At 39.0% G+C, this 22736-nt stretch overlaps 1 protein-coding gene across 1 annotated transcript in view; it reads right to left on the bottom strand.

The window, feature by feature from the left end:
- The window catches only part of LOC139116326 (3-(3-hydroxy-phenyl)propionate/3-hydroxycinnamic acid hydroxylase-like), a 41595-nt gene that overhangs the window by 5752 nt on the left and 13107 nt on the right, over window positions 1-22736 (bottom strand). Inside the window, exons 4-7 of the mRNA XM_070678959.1 lie at window positions 22290-22452; window positions 21708-21858; window positions 21268-21391; window positions 1959-2034 (exon numbers count right to left, since the gene is read on the bottom strand). Of these exons, the coding sequence (XP_070535060.1) occupies window positions 1959-2034; window positions 21268-21391; window positions 21708-21858; window positions 22290-22452 (514 nt within the window). The remainder of the gene's footprint in view (window positions 1-1958; window positions 2035-21267; window positions 21392-21707; window positions 21859-22289; window positions 22453-22736) is intronic.

The raw sequence follows: 22736 nt of genomic DNA, 5'->3' as shown, positions 1-22736 counted from the left end.
AAACAAGAACGCCTTGTTTGATATGTAGTTTATGTAGTTTCTCAACATCTTCCTCGAATAGAAAGACTTAAACTTTCCCTCAAACTTTGCGTAAGGAAACTTTAACAACCCCTTTTCGAAATAAAAAAATAAAAAATCAGGGATTGCACCGCAACTTTGGTACAAGAGAAACAACTTATCCACTATAATACCGACACTTGAAATTCAAAACGGTCGCCATCACAGTTTTAACTCTACGGGGAAAATAATATTTTTCATTTTCACAAAGCTGGTGTAAAGTTTACTTACTCCCATAAGCGGATACAAACTTAAAGTATTGTAGAATTCTGAATCTGAATGTCTGTCCCAAAATCGCATTCTGGTTCGGACTAACATTGTTAGCAACAATGAGATTGGATTGGGAATCAGGCAGTACAGGCTGTATTCAATTAACTAGTTCACCGCTGTGCATTTTGACATGATTTTATGAAACTGTAATTTATAAACAAAATTCAAACGTGACCAGGGTGTCAACAGTGGTTGTCTTTCCGAAATTTTAAAAAGAAAAAAAAAACATGTCATTCCAATAAGAATCAATGAAATTTGTGACACATCTCGTACTTGACACACAGTATCACAAAACTTTCCATTAATTTTAAACCTTGCTTTGTAATACATTTCCATGATATAAAAACTTGACTTTCCTTCTCTGAATCAATAACACGGCGTACGCATGTCACATGAGACAATAAACAATAAAATAAGATGTACACTCGAAACTGACGTCATCTGATGACGTCATGATTGTAGCTGTATGAATTCAAAAACCCACCATTAGACTCAGAAAAACGCAACATAAACTACACCCTGTGACATTTTATTCGATTGATATGCTTCGATTCTTGATGACAAATTACTGACCCAAACGCAGTTAAACACGTCGATATTTTCCCCATGCACTGAGATGGTTCGCATAAAGATGTGATTCACAATAGTTCGCCATTTAATTTGTCCGCTTACCGTAATGATGATACGTAAATAATTCAGTCCACGTCAAGTAGAAAATTTTATTTTGCCTTTGAGAGCACGGTTGAATTTGTTTCATTCTCGAACTGACTTTTTCAAAAACTATCGGTAAGCCATTTTCAGGTGCGCCTTTTTATTGCCAACATACTTTCACACATATATTTTTGTTTGCTGACGCGTGGAATCACACGACACACCTTTTATAAAAACCAGGAAACTCTTTAAAGGCATTCACTAAGTCTCTACATGCAGACAGGAAGAGACAAGTTCCACGAGAACGGCGATAATTTGCTTTTATTTAATTTACTGAACTCGCCGTATATCCCTCAGCAGTTGTCAATCATTGCAATAGCTTGAGCTGATTAAAATCCGGTGCGAGTCGTTGTGGGAGTAATAGCGGCGTTGGCAATACATTAGCTGAGGTCGACGTCGGTGGGATGTGATCTCACCACAGTGCATTAGAAACTAGTCGATCGGAAATGTCAACCTGTCTCTGATTTCCAAGGTGATTCTGAGACATTTCGTTGAGGAGATTTCGTGTTGCACGAGGAGACATTTGAATTACTCAATTGACGTCTTTTGCCGTATTCTGTGTAAAATAACTTTCGGGCGACGAGTTGATATATTTACTCCAGGCCGTATTGACACCTCTTGATTCAACGCCTACGGTATTACAACGTAGCTTGAATACTCAAGGAAACCGCAATATCTCTATTTGGCGCATTTGTTCCAGAGATGACGTACTCTAAAGAAAAGATGATTTTCCTCGCTGATCGCGATTTCTTCATTTTTCGCCATATTTTAATAAATATGTTATTAATAATTTCGCAATAATGAAAGTAGAAGAGATTAAAGATTGTTGATCAGTCGACGATGAAGCGTATTTTACATTTCCGAATAGGAATATTTTGTATTTCTATATAAACCTGCATCGTTGGACCGGACGAACGTACCTTGACCTGCAAATGGCGGCATACAGTGTGCGGCGTCGCCGAGAAACACAACATTCCCATCGTACCAGTGTTCTATCTGTGGGGTTGATAAGAAGAGAGAGTAGAGAGAGAGAGAGAGAGAGAGAGAGAGAGAGAGAGAGAGAGAGAGAGAGAGAGAGAGCAGTGAATTAATTATGTCTAAATGGTGTCCATGTTTACGGTATGAAATTTCTGGTGCATGATATGAAATAGAATGACTTCAAAACTGCACTTCACTTTTTAAAGTGAGCAAAGGAAAGTTGCACTACAGCAGCAATGATCATCATCGGTGTCCCAACATCCGATTGTAGACAGGGTACTGAAATATCAATGCGTCGTCGATATATTAAAAGAGACCTTATTTTCTCTCATTGTTGCATATGTTAGAGATGGCAGTTTACAACAAGTATTAATATCGATGCTGAAGCGTTCTTCTGACTGATCAAATGAACGAAATTAGTTTGAAAATTAAGAACAGAGATGCGCAAAATGCAAATGTTGATGCGCAAAACGCAAACATGAGGAATGTCTGAAGGCAGTTTGTGAACTAGAATATTTGAAAACAAGATATCTTGATGCGCTCAATGACATATTCTTCCTACTCTTAAAAATGTCGTTGGCCTGAGATTAAGAGTGCGTCCGTGTCTTTTAATTTGCCAATCATTTCAAGTCAACCGTCACGAATCTTGTATTTCCGGATTAGATGGTGTTGATTAAACGAACATGTAGGTGCGCTGCTTACGGTGCAATGCTACATAATAATATCCATATGATCGACGACCTCAAGGCATCTCTCTCTCTCTCTCTCTCTCTCTCTCTCGCCCTCACGCGGTGAACACACGGGATAAGAGAGCTCCGCCTTTTTTGGCTTTTCTGTGTCTTTTGGACTTCTGTTACGGTCAGGATTGATTCAGCTAAGTTGGTTTTTGTTTCTATTTGGTGTCTACTATTTTTGGGGTCTGTTTTGTCCTTTTTTCTTGAGGATTGAAAGGGATTCTGTTCTTTGGGGTTTAGGTTGGCACGCCATACCAATATGGCTGCCAACCAATACAGTGTATCGGAGTTCGAAGAGGACACTGACAATGCCTTTTCGAAACTCTCAATGAGACATGGCCTTAAATTTGAAAGTCTTGAAGGCATATCTGTTAATGATTATGTTGAAAGTGTTTCACGAGTTGTTGATACCTCTGATATTCTAGCTGCTTCTAGAATGAATAAGTGTGTCGTTGTCTTTCTCAAAACAATTTCAAAAGTGACACAGGTCTGCACTGAAGGTGTTCATGTAAATGGAATCTTTCTGCAGCCAACTCCCATGGTTCAACCTGCAACAAAAGTGATTATATCAAATGTTCCTCCATTTATTACCAACTCACGTTTATATGGACAATTGTTGCAATATGGGAAAGTTTTAGAGCATACTTTTCGTCATATTTCTCTCGGTTGTCCCAGACAAGATTTGAAACATGTAAAATCCTTTCGTAGACAGGTTTATATTGTTCTGAAGCCAGAGTTCAAGACGTTCAATGGCGTTTTGCGAGTCAATTACAATGGCAAATATTACCCTGTTTACATATCCACTGATGAGTTGAGATGTTTTTCATGTCAGTGTATAGGGCATGTTCGGAAGAACTGTCCGAAAAATGTCACTGAAGAGACCACTGAGTCTGAACCACAGCCTCAACTTGAAACTGCCAATGAAAATATAAATCATGTTGATTCCGATGATAACACTGATAACACTTCATCACCCGAGACTCTGACTCAAGCTCCATCATCTCAGGATGACATTGCAACACCAAGGGTAGATCTCGGTCCTGGTGACAGTGCTGCCCAAAAAATCGATCTTCCCTCGGATAACAATTCAGCAGTAGCACACAATGCAAATGAGACAGATGTACTGTCTGACGACCGAATTTTTGAAACAGATGTCGCAATGCCAACACAATCCACAGAGCCAATAAAACGCTCAATAGACAATGTGGATGACGATAGTGATGAAGACGAATCTGCTGGTAATCAAATAAATACCAGGCTGTTGACTCGGAAGACGAGTCTTCAGAACTTCAAACGATCACAAAGAAAACTTCTGAAAAATTGCAATCTCCTATGCGTAAGATCAAAGCAAAAATACATGATAATAACAATGAGGCTGCTGATGAGACACTTTCAATAGACGCAAATGTTGTTCCTGACTCTGGTCAGTTTCATGTTCTCAGTACACTCAATGCAGACGGCTCTGACAGTGAATCAGATGACGAGAGTGTAAATTCTTCCCAGGAAGAAGACATAAACAGTGATCAACAACCCTTGTCTCAATGTCATACCGTACCGACACAAGAAAAACTCATGCTATTTCTCGAAAATATTAAATCCCTTAAAAATCATGTTGAGAGATGCCGGGAATTCTGTCCAAATCAAAACGATCTACTTGAAGCTCTGTCAAACGCATATAAGGCATCTTCGACAGATAGACCACTTAAACAAAGAATTGGCAAATTAATGAAAAAGGTGAGGAATGATATGAGAAAAAACGGACTGGCACCTATGTTTTGATTGTTTTTCTCAACCTCCTTCCATAATGATGAAGTTCATCTTTTTACAACTCTTGTTGCCATTAATTCTGGCTCGTCTATCAATTCTCTCGTGTAATACTCGTGGTTGTAGAGATGCTTTGAAACGCTACACCATTCTTGAATCACTGAAGTCTCAATACGACAGTGATTGTATGTTCCTTCAGGAAACACACACCACAATAAGTGATGAACCTTTATGGAGAGTTTTATGGCGGGGAAACATTGAATTTTCACACCTTAGCACTTCCTCCGGAGGAGTTGCAATATTATTCCATCCAAAAGCACAGGTCGATGTGTTACAAAAGGATGACGTCATACCCGGTCGTCTTATTCATGTTCACGCAAAAATTAACAATCACCAGTACCACTTTATTAACCTATACGCACCGAATGATGGCCAAACACGTCTCGTTACCTTCCAAAAACTTAAACATCTCCTCAATCGAATTCAATCTTCCTCAGATCCCATCGTTTTAGGTGGTGATTTTAACTGCACAATAGATGCCAAAATAGACAGACACAGTGGGAGAGAACCTCATCCAGAGTCCTCAAAGTTCATCCAAAATATTATTAAAAGGTTCAAATTAGTTGATACCTGGCGACAGCTTCATCCCTCAAGCAGTTGTTATTCATGGCATGGACACAATGCACATGCGCGAATTGATCGTCTCTATGTCAGTAAACACATTACCAACAGAGTTCAACTCGCGATGATCATCCCTGTTACTTTTTCCGATCATTGTATTGTTCAAATGCGTATCACTCAAAAACAAATCAAAAGTAAAAGTGCCTGCTGGGCTTTAAATACCTCTCTTCTAGATGACGAAGTTTACAAAACCCTTATCACTGATTTCTGGCAAGACTGGAAAACAAAGAAATCAGATTATGATTCTATTCAGCAATGGTGGGATGTAGCTAAAGTACAAATCAAATCGCTATCACAACAATATAGCATTGGTCGTCGCAAAAGCGAGCTTGCAGCAAAAAGAAGACTGATCAATGATCTTTCGAATCTGGAAAATGACATCTCTTCAAATAATATTAACTATGCGGAATATGAACAGAAAAAGGCCCAGATCAATGAATTTCTCAAAACAGAAGCCAGAGGAGCCTGGGTTCGCTCTAGATTTCAATTCATCAATGAAAGTGATAAGTCTACACGCTACTTCTTTGATCTAGAAAGACGAAAAAGCTCACGAAAAATGATGACCCACTTAAAAATTAATAACACCATTACTGAAGACCCAGTGATTATTCGTTCTACAGCAAGAGACTTTTACAAATCACTGTATACCCCTAATGAAATAGACTTAGATTGCCTCAATGAAATTTTGACAGATGTCCCGAAACTCTCAGATGAGACCAAACAAGCTCTTGATCAGCCATTTACCTTTGATGAGTTCACTAAAGCTGTGGGCTTACTTCGTAACAATAAATCACCTGGAATCGACGGGATTCCGTCGGAATTCTATAAATGTTTCTGGAACGTGATGGGACGAGATGTATATGAAGTGTTCCTCGATTCAATTCAAAGTGGATGTTTACCACTGTCTTGTCGCAGAGCATTGATCACACTCTTGCCAAAGACTGGAGATAACGGTTTTCTCAAAAACTGGCGACCCGTTTCACTTCTGTGTGCTGACTATAAGATCTTCACCAAGACTCTTTCCCTGAGACTGAAATTTGCTCTTTCTGAGATCATTCATGAAGATCAGACTTACTGCATTCTCGGTAGATCAATTTTTAATAATATTCACTGTATTCGTGACACTCTTTTCCATGCAAATGAACAGCAAAAGCCTTTCGCTATTGTGTCTCTCGATCAAGAAAAAGCCTTTGACAGAGTTCATCACGGTTATCTTTTTAACACTCTTCAAGCTTTTGGTTTCGGCGAAAGTTTTATTCATTGTATTCAGCTTATCTATAATAACGCTGAAAGTATTTTAAAGGTGAATCACGATCTTACAGCACCTTTTGCTTTCGGTCGTGGTATCCGTCAAGGATGTGCCCTGTCAGGGCAATTATACACTCTGTGCATTGAACCTCTCTTACATAAACTGCGGACAAGTGGTAGACTACAGGGATTTACAGTGCCTGGTCCTGAGTCGAGGAAAAAGATCCTCTCTGGATACGCCGATGACATTAATATTTTTGTCACTCACAATCGTGACTTTGAAGGTCTTTCATATTGGCTAAAGGTGTATGAAGGGGCTTCAAATGCCAAAATTAACTTTCAGAAATCAAAGGGTTTATGGGCTGGAATTTGGCGTGAAAGACATGATTCTCCTCTCAGCCTTGCTTGGAATAATGAGGGCTTGAAATTTCTAGGTGTTTACTTGGGTAATAATGTGAACTACACTGCTAAAAACTGGGAAGGTCTATTAGAATCAGTTGAACGGACTCTTAAAAAGTGGAAACCATTTGCAAAGGCTATCTCCTATCGGGGAAGAGCTCTGATAATCAATCAATTGGCAGCTTCTAAACTATGGCATAAGATGTTATGTTTAATACCTCCAGATGGCCTAGTCATTAATATTCAAATACTCTTTGTGAATTTCTTTTGGCAAGGGAAGCATTGGCTTCCTCACGAAATATTGTACTTACCGGTTGATGAGGGAGGTCAAGCTCTTATCCATGTTCAATCCAAAATCAATAGTTTCCGAATGATGTACATACGTAAACTACTGTATGACAATTCAGATTACACCCTGTATCAGTATGCAAATTACTTCCTAAGCAAGATTGCTGATCTCAATTGTGGAATTAATATTTTTGCTCTTAATTTACCGCCGACAGTAAATATCGATGTCAGCATTCCCTCTTTCTATCAACAATTGATAAAAACCTGGAATTTACTTGATGCACAGCGTTCTAATGATCACAGCAATGTTACAAACATTCAGTCAGAACCCTTGTTCTATAACTCACTGATTCTGCACCCTGTACAACAATGCCCTCTCTATTTGAAACATTTTGTAGAAGGTAGTATTGTAACCATAGGTGACCTTCTCGATTTAGGTGAAAAACGGAAGAAAAGTCTGCATGAAATACAGAGAAAAGTGCCTATCTATTCAATTAGAATTTTGGAGAGAGCAATTCAATTGATCTGGAACGCTATACCACATAAATGGAAAACTCAACTGGATCGTTATTTTGCAGGGAACGGTAACGATCCAGGTGAAAGAACACCCATTCATTTCAATATTTCAATATCAGATATTAATGTTGATTCTATCTCATTTAGTAAGTTCTGCAGAAAAGAGATTTACAGTTTATTTATCAAAAAGCTTTACTGCCAGAAATATTTAAATAGACTGCCAACGCCATGGCACGACCTCTTGTCAATTCCAAATGACATGAAAGCAAACTTTAACACAGTGTATTCAGAACCTCTCAGCAGACGTGACAGTGATGTCCAGTGGAGAGCGATACATGGCTGCTTGGCAACTGGTCGTTATCTGTGTTTGAGTAACCTGAGAGATAGTGCCGATTGTAAACACTGTGGAGAAATGGAGACACTTTTTCACCTTATACTTGACTGTCCAGCAATACAACCGTTACATGAGTACTTGAACCAATGGCTACAGAAAATACTGAACACTGATATAATACCTTTGACCTGGTACGTCATCGGAATGCCGAAGGGACAAACAGTTCATCGCCACCTACATCAGCTTTGTAACTATCTTATGGTCACAGCAAAAGTTTCAACTATATACTGCCGATTGGACGAAGTGCCACGACCACTAAATATGTTTAAACGACGTGTTCGCAGCAGAATCATCGTAGATTTCAACTACTATAAAATGAATGGAAACATTGACAATTTTAAGAACATTTGGTGTAACGACAACGTTATCTGTGAAGTGAACACTGACAATGATCTGTCTCTTAAGATATGAACACTGCTCTAGATACTGTTCCTCAATTTAAGAATGGAAAATAGAACTGCACACCCAGAATCCTTAGCGCATACTGACAATTTCACCTGTATATACATTTATATCTACATGTACCTTAAAAACTAGTATGTAACTTGATTTGAGAAAATTTGACTGTTCATATTTTATTGTAAATATTAAAGATTTTGTGAAAAACTCAAACTCTCTCTCTCTCTCTCTCTCTCTCTCTCTCTCTCTCATATCTGTAAACTTATTTTTCGGTAAGCCGTTCATTTGCCCTATAAATTCAGCTGATCAGAACAAGACTTCCCAATGTCATTGTCGCGTAGGCAGCTGTCCAACAAGTGCTTGCTGTTTTGCGACGGCAGCAGAAAATTAAATTAATTCCGTAGAAAAAAATGCGCGACTCGAAGTCACTCGCAGGAATAGATGAAATGACCCGTAAAATTGGAGTAAGCCTGACGCACACACGTCGGAATCTTACGTCGTAAGTTTGACAGGCATTGGATTGGACAGCCATGTAAAGGCGTCAATGATGTGTGATTGAAAAGATAGAACAGGATTTGCTAGGCGTGTAGCTATATCTTCCGAGTAATTACAGGTAATTGCTGTCCTACGCGTCGAAAGCGTTGTATCGTTATTAGAAGTGACACTCTCTGCATCGCTCCATACCTTGCTATTCATAATGGAAATAAGTTGGCAGCCTAAGGTAGTTTGTTTTCATTTTTTCGCAAAAAAACAAAACATTTTGTACACATCAGCAGTGGCACACTGCATTTACATATTGTTTTGTTTTGTTTGTTTGTTTTTCATTTTCTTAAAAAACTATTTAAAATCTTTAAAGTCCATATAGATATTGCCATTAAATGGGGCTTTATATCTTTGATCACATTGTCTTGGTGGAAGAACTTTGGTCAGGTTCAGGTATTATCGTTTGGCATTATTCTGTATAAGACCTTTCAAGGAAAATGAAGCTTTATTAATAAATATTACAGTTAATGGAGGTACTGGGTTCCTTCAAACCATATCCTGCTATTTAAAAGCGTTTTCCCAGTATCTCCTGTTAAGAACACCGCAAAAAAGGAATTTTGCACATCACCATGTAGGAACAGAAAGTAATTTTTTCTCAAAAATTAGCCGAACCAACTCATCTGATACTGTGGAAGGTGTGGCGGGACTGTAACTGAGGTCAAAGGTCGTATGGGACCCATACGACCAATGTAAAAACAGTATCCAAGGTACGCTGGTGATTGATGAAAGTTAAAACATGTATGTCATAATCATCCTCATCTTATAATTTAAATATTGCATCTATGGTGATGAGATCCATCTAGATATCGCGCACGAAATATATTGTTTGTAAACAAGAAACTCACACAGGCGCAGTTCCGACGATCGTTTCCCTTTTTTGGCTCTGGATCCAACAGCTATTCTATCTTTCGGAGATCTCCGAAATCAGATCGTGATGTCCTTTGAACCAAATAATTTCTGGTTGCCTAGGTATAAACCTTACGATTATAGCGTACAGAATGGTACACTTAAATATCACTTAACTGTATTGCCTAAACACGAGAACAACGTTTTATTGGCAATAATGTAAACCAGTTTACAGATAACAGCGATGTGGGAATGTGTGCAGAGCCTCTGGTGCGTGCTGTAAGTCAGAAACGTTGAACTGGTTGGTGGTGGAGGCTGAACGGCAGAAATGTCACAGTCCAGGCGTACGGAAATGATATATGGTGTGAGAGGGGGAAGTTGAACGTTGAACTTCTTAAGAAGTAGCAATACATAGCTTTGTATGTATTTTAACAGTATGTGTGTATATATATTTAAAAACTATCTACTGTTGATTGACCAATCAGAGTGCTCAAATCAGGGTGTTTTATTTACTCATAAAGCCTTGGTCACCAAATTCCAGAAACGAATGACAGCGCCGTAGTAAAGTACTGTCCAATCAAAAGTGAACATGTTATATTCTGTTGTTATGTAGGTCATTTCCCCACACTCATCATGACCTGAGTTCAATCAGTCTAGAACATTCCCAAGGTCACTGCCCTTGATGACCTCACAACCTTGAATTCAATTAGTCATGTTTGGAATGTTCTGGAAAGTTGATTAGTTGTGTAAGAGAGATAATTTTAGAACAGTAATTAGCATGTCAATAAAAGTTCTAGATTGTTCTTATATGCCTTTATAAAAGGGACGCGCTCAGCTTCCAGTCAGACTTTTGGGATCGTGTCTCTTGTGTGTTACTAAACTCCAGCAGTAGTCATTCTCAAGACTTTTCAAGACCTTCACTGCCAACGCTGGATTTATACTGTGGACTTTGTGCAGCTTCAAGCCTGCAAGGACTGTTCATTCATCCAACTGACTGTTACAACTCTGAGACTGGAGCTTTGCCGTCCCAGCTGAGATAAGTAGTCTGTACACTTTTAAAGCTTGTACTCTATCCCTGACTTAGCAATTAGTTTTATTTTCGTAATAAATTTTGTTTAAACGTTAACTGCTGAGTTCACCCTTTTGTTCGTTTTCTCTGCACGTAACAAATTGGGGGCTTGTCCGGGATCGAATATTTGAGCCGTTTGACAACATTTTGCCTACCTTTTCAAAACTACAGTATTCTGTGAACTCAGCGAAATTTAATCATGGCGGAATTTAAACCAGAGGAAATGGATGACCTTGATCAGGACACATTTGATTCCCTCAGAAAAGACGACCTCATAACACTGGCCAATTTCCTTAAAGTAGAAGTCAAAAGATCTATGCGCAAAAGGGAAAAAAAGTACCGTATTGCCAAACATCTAGTTGATGTAGGCCAATTTGAGGAATCGACCCTGAAAGATTATGAGCCCGAGTCTACCTCTGAACTCAGAAAATTAGAATTAGAAACGCAGACAAATTCGGAGCTCAAGAAACTAGAATTACAAATGGAAAAAGAGAGACAGGCATTAGAAAAAGAAAAAATACAAATGCAATTAGAAATGGAAGAAAGACAGAGAGAGAAAGATAGGCAGGAAAGATTAGAAATGAAACGTTTGGAGCTTGGACAGTCAGGAAAATTCTTCCCTTCAGACAAGTTTGACATCACTAAGCATTTCAGGTTAGTTCCCCCTTTCCAAGAAAAGGATGTTGATAAATATTTCCTTCATTTTGAGAAAATTGCTCAGAGTCTGAGTTGGCCTAAGGAGTCCTGGTCTATGCTTTTGCAGAGTGCTTTGGTGGGTAAAGCCAGAGAAATTTACATTCAGTTGTCAGTAGAGCAGGCTTCAGATTATGATTCTGTGAAGGAATTAATTCTCAAGGGCTATGAATTGGTGCCTGAAGCTTACCGTCAGAAATTTAGGGATTGTGAGAAGGTGAAGGATCAAACTTATGTTGAATTTGCTCGAACAAAAGAACAACTGTTTGATCGTTGGTGTTCTTCTGAAAAGGTCAGTCAGAATTATGACAAATTACGACAGCTTGTTTTGATTGAGGAATTTAAAAGGTGCATTCGGAGTGACATCAAGACGTTATCAATGAACAAAAGGCAGATACATTAGAGGTTGCTGCACGTTTGGCCGATGATTATTCATTGACCCACAAATCTTCATTTCTCAGCAAACCATCCCAGTCCTTTTCATACAGAAACAATGCAGGTAAATTTAACTCCTCCTTTTCATCCAAGAATTTCTCAAAGGACAGTAGGAAATCAAATGACAACAGTTCACAGAGTTCAAGTAACACTCCCACATCATCAGATCCCAAGTCTCAATCTCCTTCTGACAAACAGTTTGGTACACTTTCTTGTAATTATTGTAAGAAAGACGGCCATTTAATGTCAGAGTGTTTCAAATTGAAAAGAAAACGTGAAGGTCAAAGTGGTCAAAGTGGATCTAAGCCAACCGGCTTTATTTCTTCATCAACTCAATTAGAGTCTAATAATGTGTGCAACACATTTTCTGAGGTTAAACCCCTCTTATCCCCAATTAATGAGGTCAAGGTCAATTCTTCTCAAGATAGCATTATGGGTATTTTCGAGCCATTTATTCATAATGGTTTTATATCACTTTCTAGTGATTTTCTTCCGCTACCCCTGTCAAAATTTTAAGAGATACCGGGGCTTCCCAGTCTCTTTTGTTGGCAGATACCCTGCCGTTTTCTGAAAAGTCATTTTCAGGTTCTAAAGTTCTTATTAAGGGGGTAGATTGCAATGACTTTATTCCTGTTCCTCTCCATAATGTCTATTTGTCTTCAGACTTTGTTTCTGGACCTGTGACTTTAGGTATTAGCCTTTTTTGCCTTTTGAAGGGATTCACCTTCTCTCGGAAACGACCTTGCTGGGGACAAGGTCATTACTAATCCACTTGTGACTGATAATCCTAGTTTAGATCAGGATCCAGAGCCAATTGAACAAGAGATACCCGATTTATTTCCTTCATGTGCCATTACTCGAGCCATGTCAAAGAAAACTTCTGAGAATCAAAATACTCTCAAAAATAATGTCACAGATGTTGACTTAAATGACACCTTTCTCAGTCAGGTGTTTGACACGGATCATTCCGTTATCCCTCGTGGATTTGAAACTTCCAGTAAAACTTCTGCGACCAAAGTCAGACATTTTCTAGATCAAATCTCATTGCAGAACAACACAAAGACCCAGATATTTTGTCTTTGTTTGACAGGGTAGATGATGAAGGTAAAACTTCAGAAAGCTCTGTTTCCTATTATACAAAATCTGGTATTCTCATGCGTAAATGGAGACCTCCAGATGTTTTGGTTGATGACGATTGGGCTATAAAACATCAAATTGTGGTTCCAAAGCCCTACCGTGCTGAAATATTGCGCCTGGCCATGAAACGCCCTGGGCTGGTCACTTAGGAGTCAGGAAAACTTATCATAAAATTCTCAGTCACTTTTATTGGCCTAATCTCAGGCAGGATGTAACACATTTCTGTAAAACTTGTCACACATGTCAGATGGTAGGAAAGCCGAATCAGACCATTCCAAAGGCCCCTTTACAGCCAATTCCTGCATTTCAAGAACCATTTAGTAGGATTCTAATAGACTGTGTTGGGCCCTTACCAAAAACAAGATCAGGAAATGAGTACATGCTGACAATAATGTGTACATCAACTCGGTTCCCAGAAGCCATACCACTGAGAAATATAAAGACAAAGACTATAGTGAGAGCTTTAGTCAAATTTTTCACTTTATTTGGCCTCCCTAAATGTGTCCAGTCCGATCAAGGCTCCAACTTTATGTCTGGTATTTTTCAACAAGTAATGGATCAGCTAGGCATTAAACAGTATAGGTCATCCGCCTATCATCCAGAAAGTCAGGGTGCTCTTGAGCGATTTCATCAAACTTTGAAAAACATGATTAGGACCTACTGTTTTGACACAGAGAAGCAGTGGGATGAAGGAATTCATTTTCTGCTCTTTGCTGTTAGAGAGTCAATTCAAGAGTCTCTTGGTTTTAGCCCATTTGAGCTTGTATTTGGACATACAGTCCGTGGCCCACTTAAGCTCGTTAAAGAGAAATTCCTGTCTGACGACGATGATTGTCTGAATATTTTGCAATATGTGTCAGATTTTCGTACAAAACTCTCTAAAGCATGTGAATTAGCCAGAGAAAATCTTGAGTCATCTCAGCAGTCAATGAAAATCAAATATGATAAAAGCACCTCAAAACGGAAGTTTGAACCAGGTCAAAAAGTTCTTGTTCTACTTCCAATTCCTGGCAAACCACTCCATGCTCGTTACTTTGGGCCATATCTAATCGATAAGAAATTGAGTGATTTAAATTACATCATAATAACACCTGACAGGCGAAAACAAAAACAGCTATGTCACATAATATGCTTAAGCCATATTTGGATAGGGATAATCCTACTATAACTCAGCCTGTCAGTGCAGTCAGTTCAAACCATTATGAAGATAGTGATACTGAAACTGACTTGAGTGAAAATACTCTAAACTCAAAGCTGGGCTCGGTCAAGCTTCAGAACTCAGAAATCCTGGAGAAGCTGGAGTCTACAAAGTTGGCACACCTCCAGCCAGAACAACAACAACAGGTAAAAGAACTGCTCCACGAATATAAACACCTGTTTCAAGATGTTCCAACGAGGACAAACGTCATCTATCACGACGTTGATGTTGGGGACAGTAAGCCTGTAAAACAACACCCATACAGACTGAATCCAACAAAAGCGAAATATCTCCAGGAAGAAGTCAAATACCTGCTGGACAATGACTTATTGAACCCAGTAAAAGTAACTGGAGTTCGCCGTGCATACTTGTTCCCAAATCAGATCACAGTTATCGTATGTGCACGGACTTTAGGAAGGTCAACACTTTAACAAAGACAGACACTTTCCCAATCCCGAGGATTGATGACTGCATCGACCGAGTGGGAAAAGCCAAGTATGTGACAAATTTGACCTACTGAAGGGATTTTGGCAAGTCCCTCTGACGGATCGTGCTCGTGAAATATCCGCCTTTGTTACACCAGACGGATTGTTCCAGTACAAGGTGATGCCATTCGGAATGAAGAACTCTCCGGCAACGTTCCAACGGATGATCAACGACGTCATATCCGGGCTAGACGGGTGTGCAGCTTACGTTGACGATGTAGTCCTGTATAGTGACACCTGGGAGGAACACATCAAGCTCATGCGAAAGTTCTTTGAGAGACTGAGTAAAGCAATGTTGACTGTCAACCTTGCAAAATCTGAGTTTGGTTGGGCGAGGGTGACTTACCTCGGACATACTGTAGGACAGGGTGAGGTAAAACCTGTTGATGCCAAAATCAGTGCCATTTCAAGTTTTCGCATACCAAACTGCAAACGACAACTGATGCGCTTTCTCGGTATGGCTGGTTACTACAGAAAATTCTGTCCAAATTTCTCCACAATTACTGAGCCTTTGACTAACTTACTTAAAAAGAAAGTAAAGTTTGTTTGGTCAGAGCAATGCCAACAGGCATTTGACACACTTAAAGCCATACTGCAAAGTGCCCCAGTGTTGTCTGCACAGATTTCACTTTGCCATTCAAATTAGCTGTGGATGCTAGTGATACGGCTGCTGGTGCTGTTTTATTGCAAGAGGATAGTCATGGGGTAGATCATCCTGTTTGCTATTTTTCACGCAAATTTAACAAATCCCAGAGAAACTACTCTACAATTGAAAAAGAGTGTTTATCTTTGATATTAGCTTTACAGCATTTTGAAGTTTATGTTACTTCTTCAAATCAGCCAATAGTGGTTTATATTGATCACAACCCTCTTGTTTTCTGCAGAAATTTAAAGGCAAAAATCAGAGATTGCTAAGATGGAGTTTAATGTTACAGGAGTTTAATCTTGACATTAGACATATCAAAGGCAGAGACAATTTAATTGCAGACTGTCTCTCTCGTATTTAGAAATTATTGTTGTTCACTTTCAAGAAATTTTATTGTTGTTCACTTTCAAGAAATTTTACTTTAGAGTAAAACAAAATTTGAGTACTTAAATCCTTTTCAAGATTACATTTGTAAAAGAAAGATTTTCTTTGAAAAATTTTCTTTTTTGAAGAGGGGGTGTGTTATGTAGGTCATTTCCCCCACACTCATCATGACCTGAGTCAATCAGTCTAGAACATTCCAAGGTCACTGCCCTTGATGACCTCACAACCTTGAATTCAATTAGTCATGTTTGGAATGTTCTGGAAAGTTGATTAGTTGTGTAAGAGAGATAATTTTAGAACAGTAATTAGCATGTCAATAAAAGTTCTAGATTGTTCTTATATGCCTTTATAAAAGGGACGCGCTCAGCTTCCAGTCAGACTTTTGGGATCGTGTCTCTTGTGTGTTACTAAACTCCAGCAGTAGTCATTCTCAAGACTTTTCAAGACCTTCACTGCCAACGCTGGATTTATACTGTGGACTTTGTGCAGCTTCAAGCCTGCAAGGACTGTTCATTCATCCAACTGACTGTTACAACTCTGAGACTGGAGCTTTGCCGTCCCAGCTGAGATAAGTAGTCTGTACACTTTTAAAGCTTGTACTCTATCCCTGACTTAGCAATTAGTTTTATTTTCGTAATAAATTTTGTTTAAACGTTAACTGCTGAGTTCACCCTTTTGTTCGTTTTCTCTGCACGTAACACTGTAGACATCTGGTACGTTTTAATATTCAAATTTGGTAACACAGCGGAAACCAGCTGAAACACAAAATCTGCTGTGCCCTAGGGCATTTATATAATGTGCCCTAGGGCATTTATAGGATGTTCCATTACATTGGAAGGCTATTTCACAAATAAAAGTTTTAATTCATATCCTAAACATGTTACATTGACAAAGGGGACGGTTGACATAACACATTGAAAACGAAAATATATCAGTTAGGGGCGATAGTTTTTAAGTCGGATAAAACCCTCGTACTCGGGCTCTTCTGGTATATAAAGTCCAACCCAACGATAAAATGTCTCGGCCTGCGGCCTCGACATTTTATCATTTGGTTGGACTTTATATACCAGAAGAGCCCTCGTACTCGGGCTTTATCCTATACATATATATATATATATATATATATATATATATATATATATATATATATATATATATATATATATAAATATATATATTATATGACATATGACATATATACATATATATATATATATATATATATATATATATATATATGTTTTATTGACGGCACTGTGTAATGACACGACGAGAAGTGTTTTTGAAAAACTTTGAGATGATTATTCAGCAATTTTGTTCTCAAGCAAATTAGACATGGCGAGTCCAATGAATCACATATAAACTGCTCACAGATTTATTCACTTTCCAATGAACGATCATTTTGTCTTTTTAAATGTCAATGATGTGAATTTCATTGAGAAAAAGTGTTGTATATTATCGATCGACTTCTTCAATCGTTTCAACAAATCATAATACGTACGAGGTAAATTGACTCCAGCATTCTCAAATACAGAGGGTCGATCATGGCCATAGCATGAAGTAAACCTAATTGGAGTGGGCCGCCAAAGGCGTCTGCCCGTTAAAAGGGTCATGGGTAATACATAAAGTATAGGATAAAGCCTGAGTATGAGGGCTCTTCTGGTATATAAAGACCAACCCAACGATAAAATGTCGAGGCCGCAGGCCGAGACATTTTATCGTAGGGTTGGACTTTATGTACCAGAAGAGCCCGGGTACGAGGGTTTTATCCGACTTAAAAACTATCGCCCCTAACTGATATATTTTCGTTTTCAATGTGTTTATGTCAACCGTCCCATTTGTCAATGTAACATGTTTAGGATACGAATTAAAACTTTTATTTGTGAAATAGCCTTCCAATGTAATGGAACATCCTATAAATGCCCTAGGGCACATTATATAAATGCCCTAGGGCATAGCAGATTTTGTGTTGCAGCTGGTTTCCGCTGTGTTACCAAATTTGAATATTAAAACGTACCAGATGTCTACAGAATATGACATGTTCACTTTTGATTGGACAGTACTTTACTACGGCGCTGTCATTCGTTTCTGGCATTTGGTGACCAAGGGCTTTACGAGTAAATAAAACACCCTGAATTGAGCACTCTGATTGGTCAATCAACAGTAGATAGTTTTTAAGTATATTATTGTAGTGGGCCGCCGAAGGCGGCCCGCCGGTAAAGACCCCCCCCCCCCCCCCCCTGGATTTTGCCGCCCCCTAGGCCGCAAAAACTGAACGGTCCCTAAACTGCCGAATCGCTGCTGGGTGTGTGTGATTATGAATGATAACGCTCTTCAATTGTACTCTCTGTGGGCAGGCCAGATGAAATTGCTTACTTTGATCGGTGCCGGTTCACGCAGTGCGGTTTAAACTTCCATGTTAGGACTAGTCTTGTGGTTTGCTTGCGATCGATGTAATCAGAGTGCATCACGCTCCGACGACTATGGCCTGTAGCTGATCGAAAGAGATTTTACACGTCTACAAGCGAACATTTAACACCTGTTAGGAAATGTGAAACATCTTGTAGGCGCCATACAGCTGTATGTGCGTGTCAGAAACCAAGTAAACGACACTGAAGAAACGGTTCTCTGACATTTCTTGCGAAACTATATCAATGTAACTTTGCTCCTTAACGTACTGATTGAGTTACACTTGTATCATTTTGCCTACAGAGAGTGAATGATGGAATATTCACACGGCCTGTTTGTGAACAGCTGACACCGATACCGCTGTATTCTATGTCCGAGGAGCCATATTCTTTGTCCGGGGAGCCATCCCACACACAGCATGGTATCTTAACCTTCGGAACCACAAGCTCTGATATACTGTACAGCTACATCATCGTCTGATGTTATTAGATTTGCAGGAATGTGATGTGTTGGATTTGCTCGGTTCCTTAGGGGTCAATTGGCACATTCCAAAGTTTGACCACAGGCGCTCCCGTGGTTTGATTTCAAGCAGCTTATACTTTTACAAGTTACTCGCACGTCGAAATGAGACATTTAAAGCCTTACTTGCTGCATCCTCTCACATTTAATTTGATGATTTAAGTTTCATTCTAAAATTATGCAATGTCATTGAAATCAATGGGAGATGAAGTGGCTGCATATCAGTTTTTTACACCGAAACTGTGTCAGTGAAGTGATTTACAGATCATTTAGGACAAAAAATGTATAGGCAGAAATGAATAGGCAGAGAGAGATGAATTGAATGATATCCTGCGATGGGAAAATTGCATTAAAACGTCACTTGACTAATTAGGGTTTTAAGGTTGAACGCGCCTCGGGCACAAATATTCGGACCCTCAAACTTTCACAATTCTTTTCCGATCTACTACTTATGAGGGTTCATTTTAAAGCTCTTGGTGCAAGAAAACTTTTCACCGCCTTAGTTTTTCGAAATTCGAAAATTTTATTTGTCTTCATAGAGTTAACACGCGGATGGCGGCCATTTTGAGTTTTGAATATCGATAAATCTTTAGTTATTTGTTTCTCTAGAACCAAAATTTGAGAGGTGACCCCCGATTTTTATTCTTGATTTGGTAAGAGAATGATTGAAAGATTGCTTGAGGAAAGGTTGAGCAACAGTTTAAGTCTTTCACTTTCGAGGTACATACTACCTTAAGTGAGCCCATTCGAACAACATTTGCATACTTATCCAATCATCCTGGACAAGGTGGTGTATACGTATAGCGATGGACCATAAGGTCTTCGGGTTTCTGAGAATGCCGACACGCTAATTTTTTCGCGTTCCGAAATTTGACTATTCTTTGCTACATTTTGCACACATTTTTTCTCCGAAATTCCACCATTTCGACAGGCCTCAAGTTATGATGAATTTTCTTTTTTTTCAAAAGCCGTATTGTAAAGCTGCACTTTTCCCACAATTTTTGCTCTGCAAATTTCGTTTCCCATTTTTGACCCCTCTGTCACAACACGTAATTGTCGGTTCCTTCCGAGACTACATTGAAATTCCAACAACCGTCACATTTTACTTGCAGACTATAATAAAATCGGCTTGATGGAAATGCCGTTCATATTACAAATGGCAGAGATCAGAGATGTGATGCTGAAAAATACATTGGATTAAAGTTCAAACGGCCGATTAATACGAATTTGAACCCAACTATTCAAACTTACTTCTCTTCCTTAAATGGGAAAATTCTATTTTATAGAATATTTTATAGAATTCACTGACGATTGCCGTCACCACTTTTACTGCATTTTGTATAACAGAATGGAATGTTCAACCTTCTGTCTCGTCCTTCATCCCTTTCCATATGTATATAATACCTTCTCTATACGGGATGTATTTGATTGTCCAGCACATACACAACAAATAACTTGGAAACCAAAGGCTTCTGCGCAGCCTCAGTGCAAAGGCATTCCCATTGGTGATCGGTGTCCAATTTTCATCAGTTCTTGCATGATTCGTACAACTTCACTTTGCATGTAGTTGTTAAGTTTAAAGAGTGTCGCGAATTGAAATGCGAATTTAAAAATTACTGATATCAAATTTATCATGAGTACGGTTCTTTTGTGAGGAGATGAAACAGCATTATGATAGAGCAAAACGAGCGAACAGTCTGCCCCAATGCGCATGCGCACCACAACTGCGACAATAAAATCTGTTCTCTCATGAGTGAGACTTGCTTCCCATGTTAAAACAGCGACATGTTACTATTCCACACTCTTCAACGGACTTTCGGGACAAATTACATTCCCCAGACACGTTAACAACGTTGAAACAACACTTCAATAAACATTTATCCAAGCGTATATATTTTATGAAGTCACGTACATACTACAGGAACTATCTCAATAGTATTCATTAACTTTGCGATGGAGTTTGTCTGCAATGCGAAACCGTGCTACTTTGACATTTAAGATGAAATACGCGTCGTTCAAACCGAGCCTATTGTAATGTCAGTAGTTGCCGAATAAACTAATTTATATTCAAATTCGATGGTGGCGAGTTGCTTGGCAAAGGCTAATAGTCATTAAATCGGTTACTTTATACCTGCGTTTCACCAAAATCAAACAAGTCATTTAATTGTCTGCCAAATTAGTAGCATACTTTTAAAAAAGATATTCCCTTCTTCACCGATATTATAAATTTCGAGTAACGATCAGTATTTGTCAAAATTTATGACTGCCTGCTGTATAGATCGACAGCGACACCATGGCGCCATACATCACTTTATTGCGATGTCACTAATAAAATTACTGCATAAACGTCAGGTCAATAACCTTTTACACCTGTCTGACGGCTGTAGGTCGCTTCGCACAGAACATCGTGAAGATACAATGAGTACAGGTCCATAAGTACAGTGAACTCTGGGTCAATAAGTACCTGTCGTGCATGGAAAGTGTAGACGATTCTCCGTTTGAAGTATAACTTTTTCGGGTCTACTCCAATGTCCCGGATCAAGCTGGCTGCTTCATCAATTTCAACAATTTTTTGACAGTCGGTATCACTGCGGTGAAAAATAGAGAAGAATATATCTTGATAAATGCTATTTTAACTACTAACCCTCTCTCTCTCTTTCTCTCTCTCTCTCTCTCTCTCTCTCTCTCTCTCTCTCTCTCTCTCTCTCTCTCTCTCTCTCTCTTTGTTAATCGTGTGAAGTTGTATCGGCCACATTGAACGTAATAACGCTTTCTTGACAATACAAATCATCCCATAACGTGCACAACAACTGACGTCAACAACGAAAATAATACAGTCGGGATTATTGGTCGACACGTAATATGTTGAACGAATGTGTAAAAACCAAGCAGAATGTAGCTTACTCTGTGAGTAGGAATTCAAATCTTTGTGTGTCGCCAGGTAGGGGAACCAGCGCCATCGTCGAATGTCTGTTACTGACGTACCACATGTCTCTCAGAGTCTGTTTGACGTCTTTATCGAATGTCACTGTGTCCAAAACCAACCATTTCTGTTCTACGATCAAGTAAAAAGAATGAAAGCTTATTGTAATATTTTACCAGTAAGCATTTCTTGGAATTCACTGTAAATGTCATGCAGCCGACAACGTGAAATATATTGTTTAATCGACACCGTGAAGTATTGTTCAACATAAACAAAATATAGCTTTGATAGCATGCATGTAGTTGGTAAGCCGATTTCAAAATTGAACTTGTCCATGTTGGCGCGCCGCATTGTATTCCAATATCTCCATTTTCTGCGCTGATGTCGTTTTTTCTTTCGTAGTGACTGTCACGGAATATATCTGACTTGGTAAACGTTTGCAAATAAGCAAAAGTGCAAAATGGAATATTCCGATAGTAATAGAAAGACGTTCTGCTCTGCCGTGTAGCGCCGTTGACGCTGCAACAAGTCCTTATGACGTCAAAGTTACGTCACATACTTACTGAAAGAGCTTCCATGAAATTTGAAGCCGTGTCTTTTCCTCGTGGCGCTGCGGCCGCCCTCACAGACTAAGAAAAATTTACAAAGGTAGGTTTCTGTGACGTTTTTGGTACACTTTCGCACTTTAACCTTCACGTCGCCTCCCTCAGTCATATCGGAGACAACCTAGAGAGAGAGAGAGAGAGAGAGAGAGAGAGAGAGAGAGAGAGAGAGAGAGAGAGAGAGAGAGAGAGAAAAGAGAGAGAGAGCGCACCAATACTGTACTCGTTAAACTTCTGTCAGTTGCTAAAAGGAGCATGTGCCACATCAGGTACATCAACATTTTTGTTACGTTTTATGTTTTTATTGCATTCACATGCGAGGATTTCACACTGTTTGTAAAACTATAGTTCTGGTATTATAAGATATCGCATGCTCATTTCTTGCCACGATTCGCCTCTGCACATCAC

Source organism: Ptychodera flava, chromosome 17, assembly GCF_041260155.1.
Source record: "Ptychodera flava strain L36383 chromosome 17, AS_Pfla_20210202, whole genome shotgun sequence".
Classification (NCBI taxonomy): Eukaryota; Metazoa; Hemichordata; class Enteropneusta; family Ptychoderidae; genus Ptychodera; species Ptychodera flava.
Note: the sequence above shows the minus strand (reverse complement) of the source record. Positions and strands in the feature narration are given on the sequence as shown.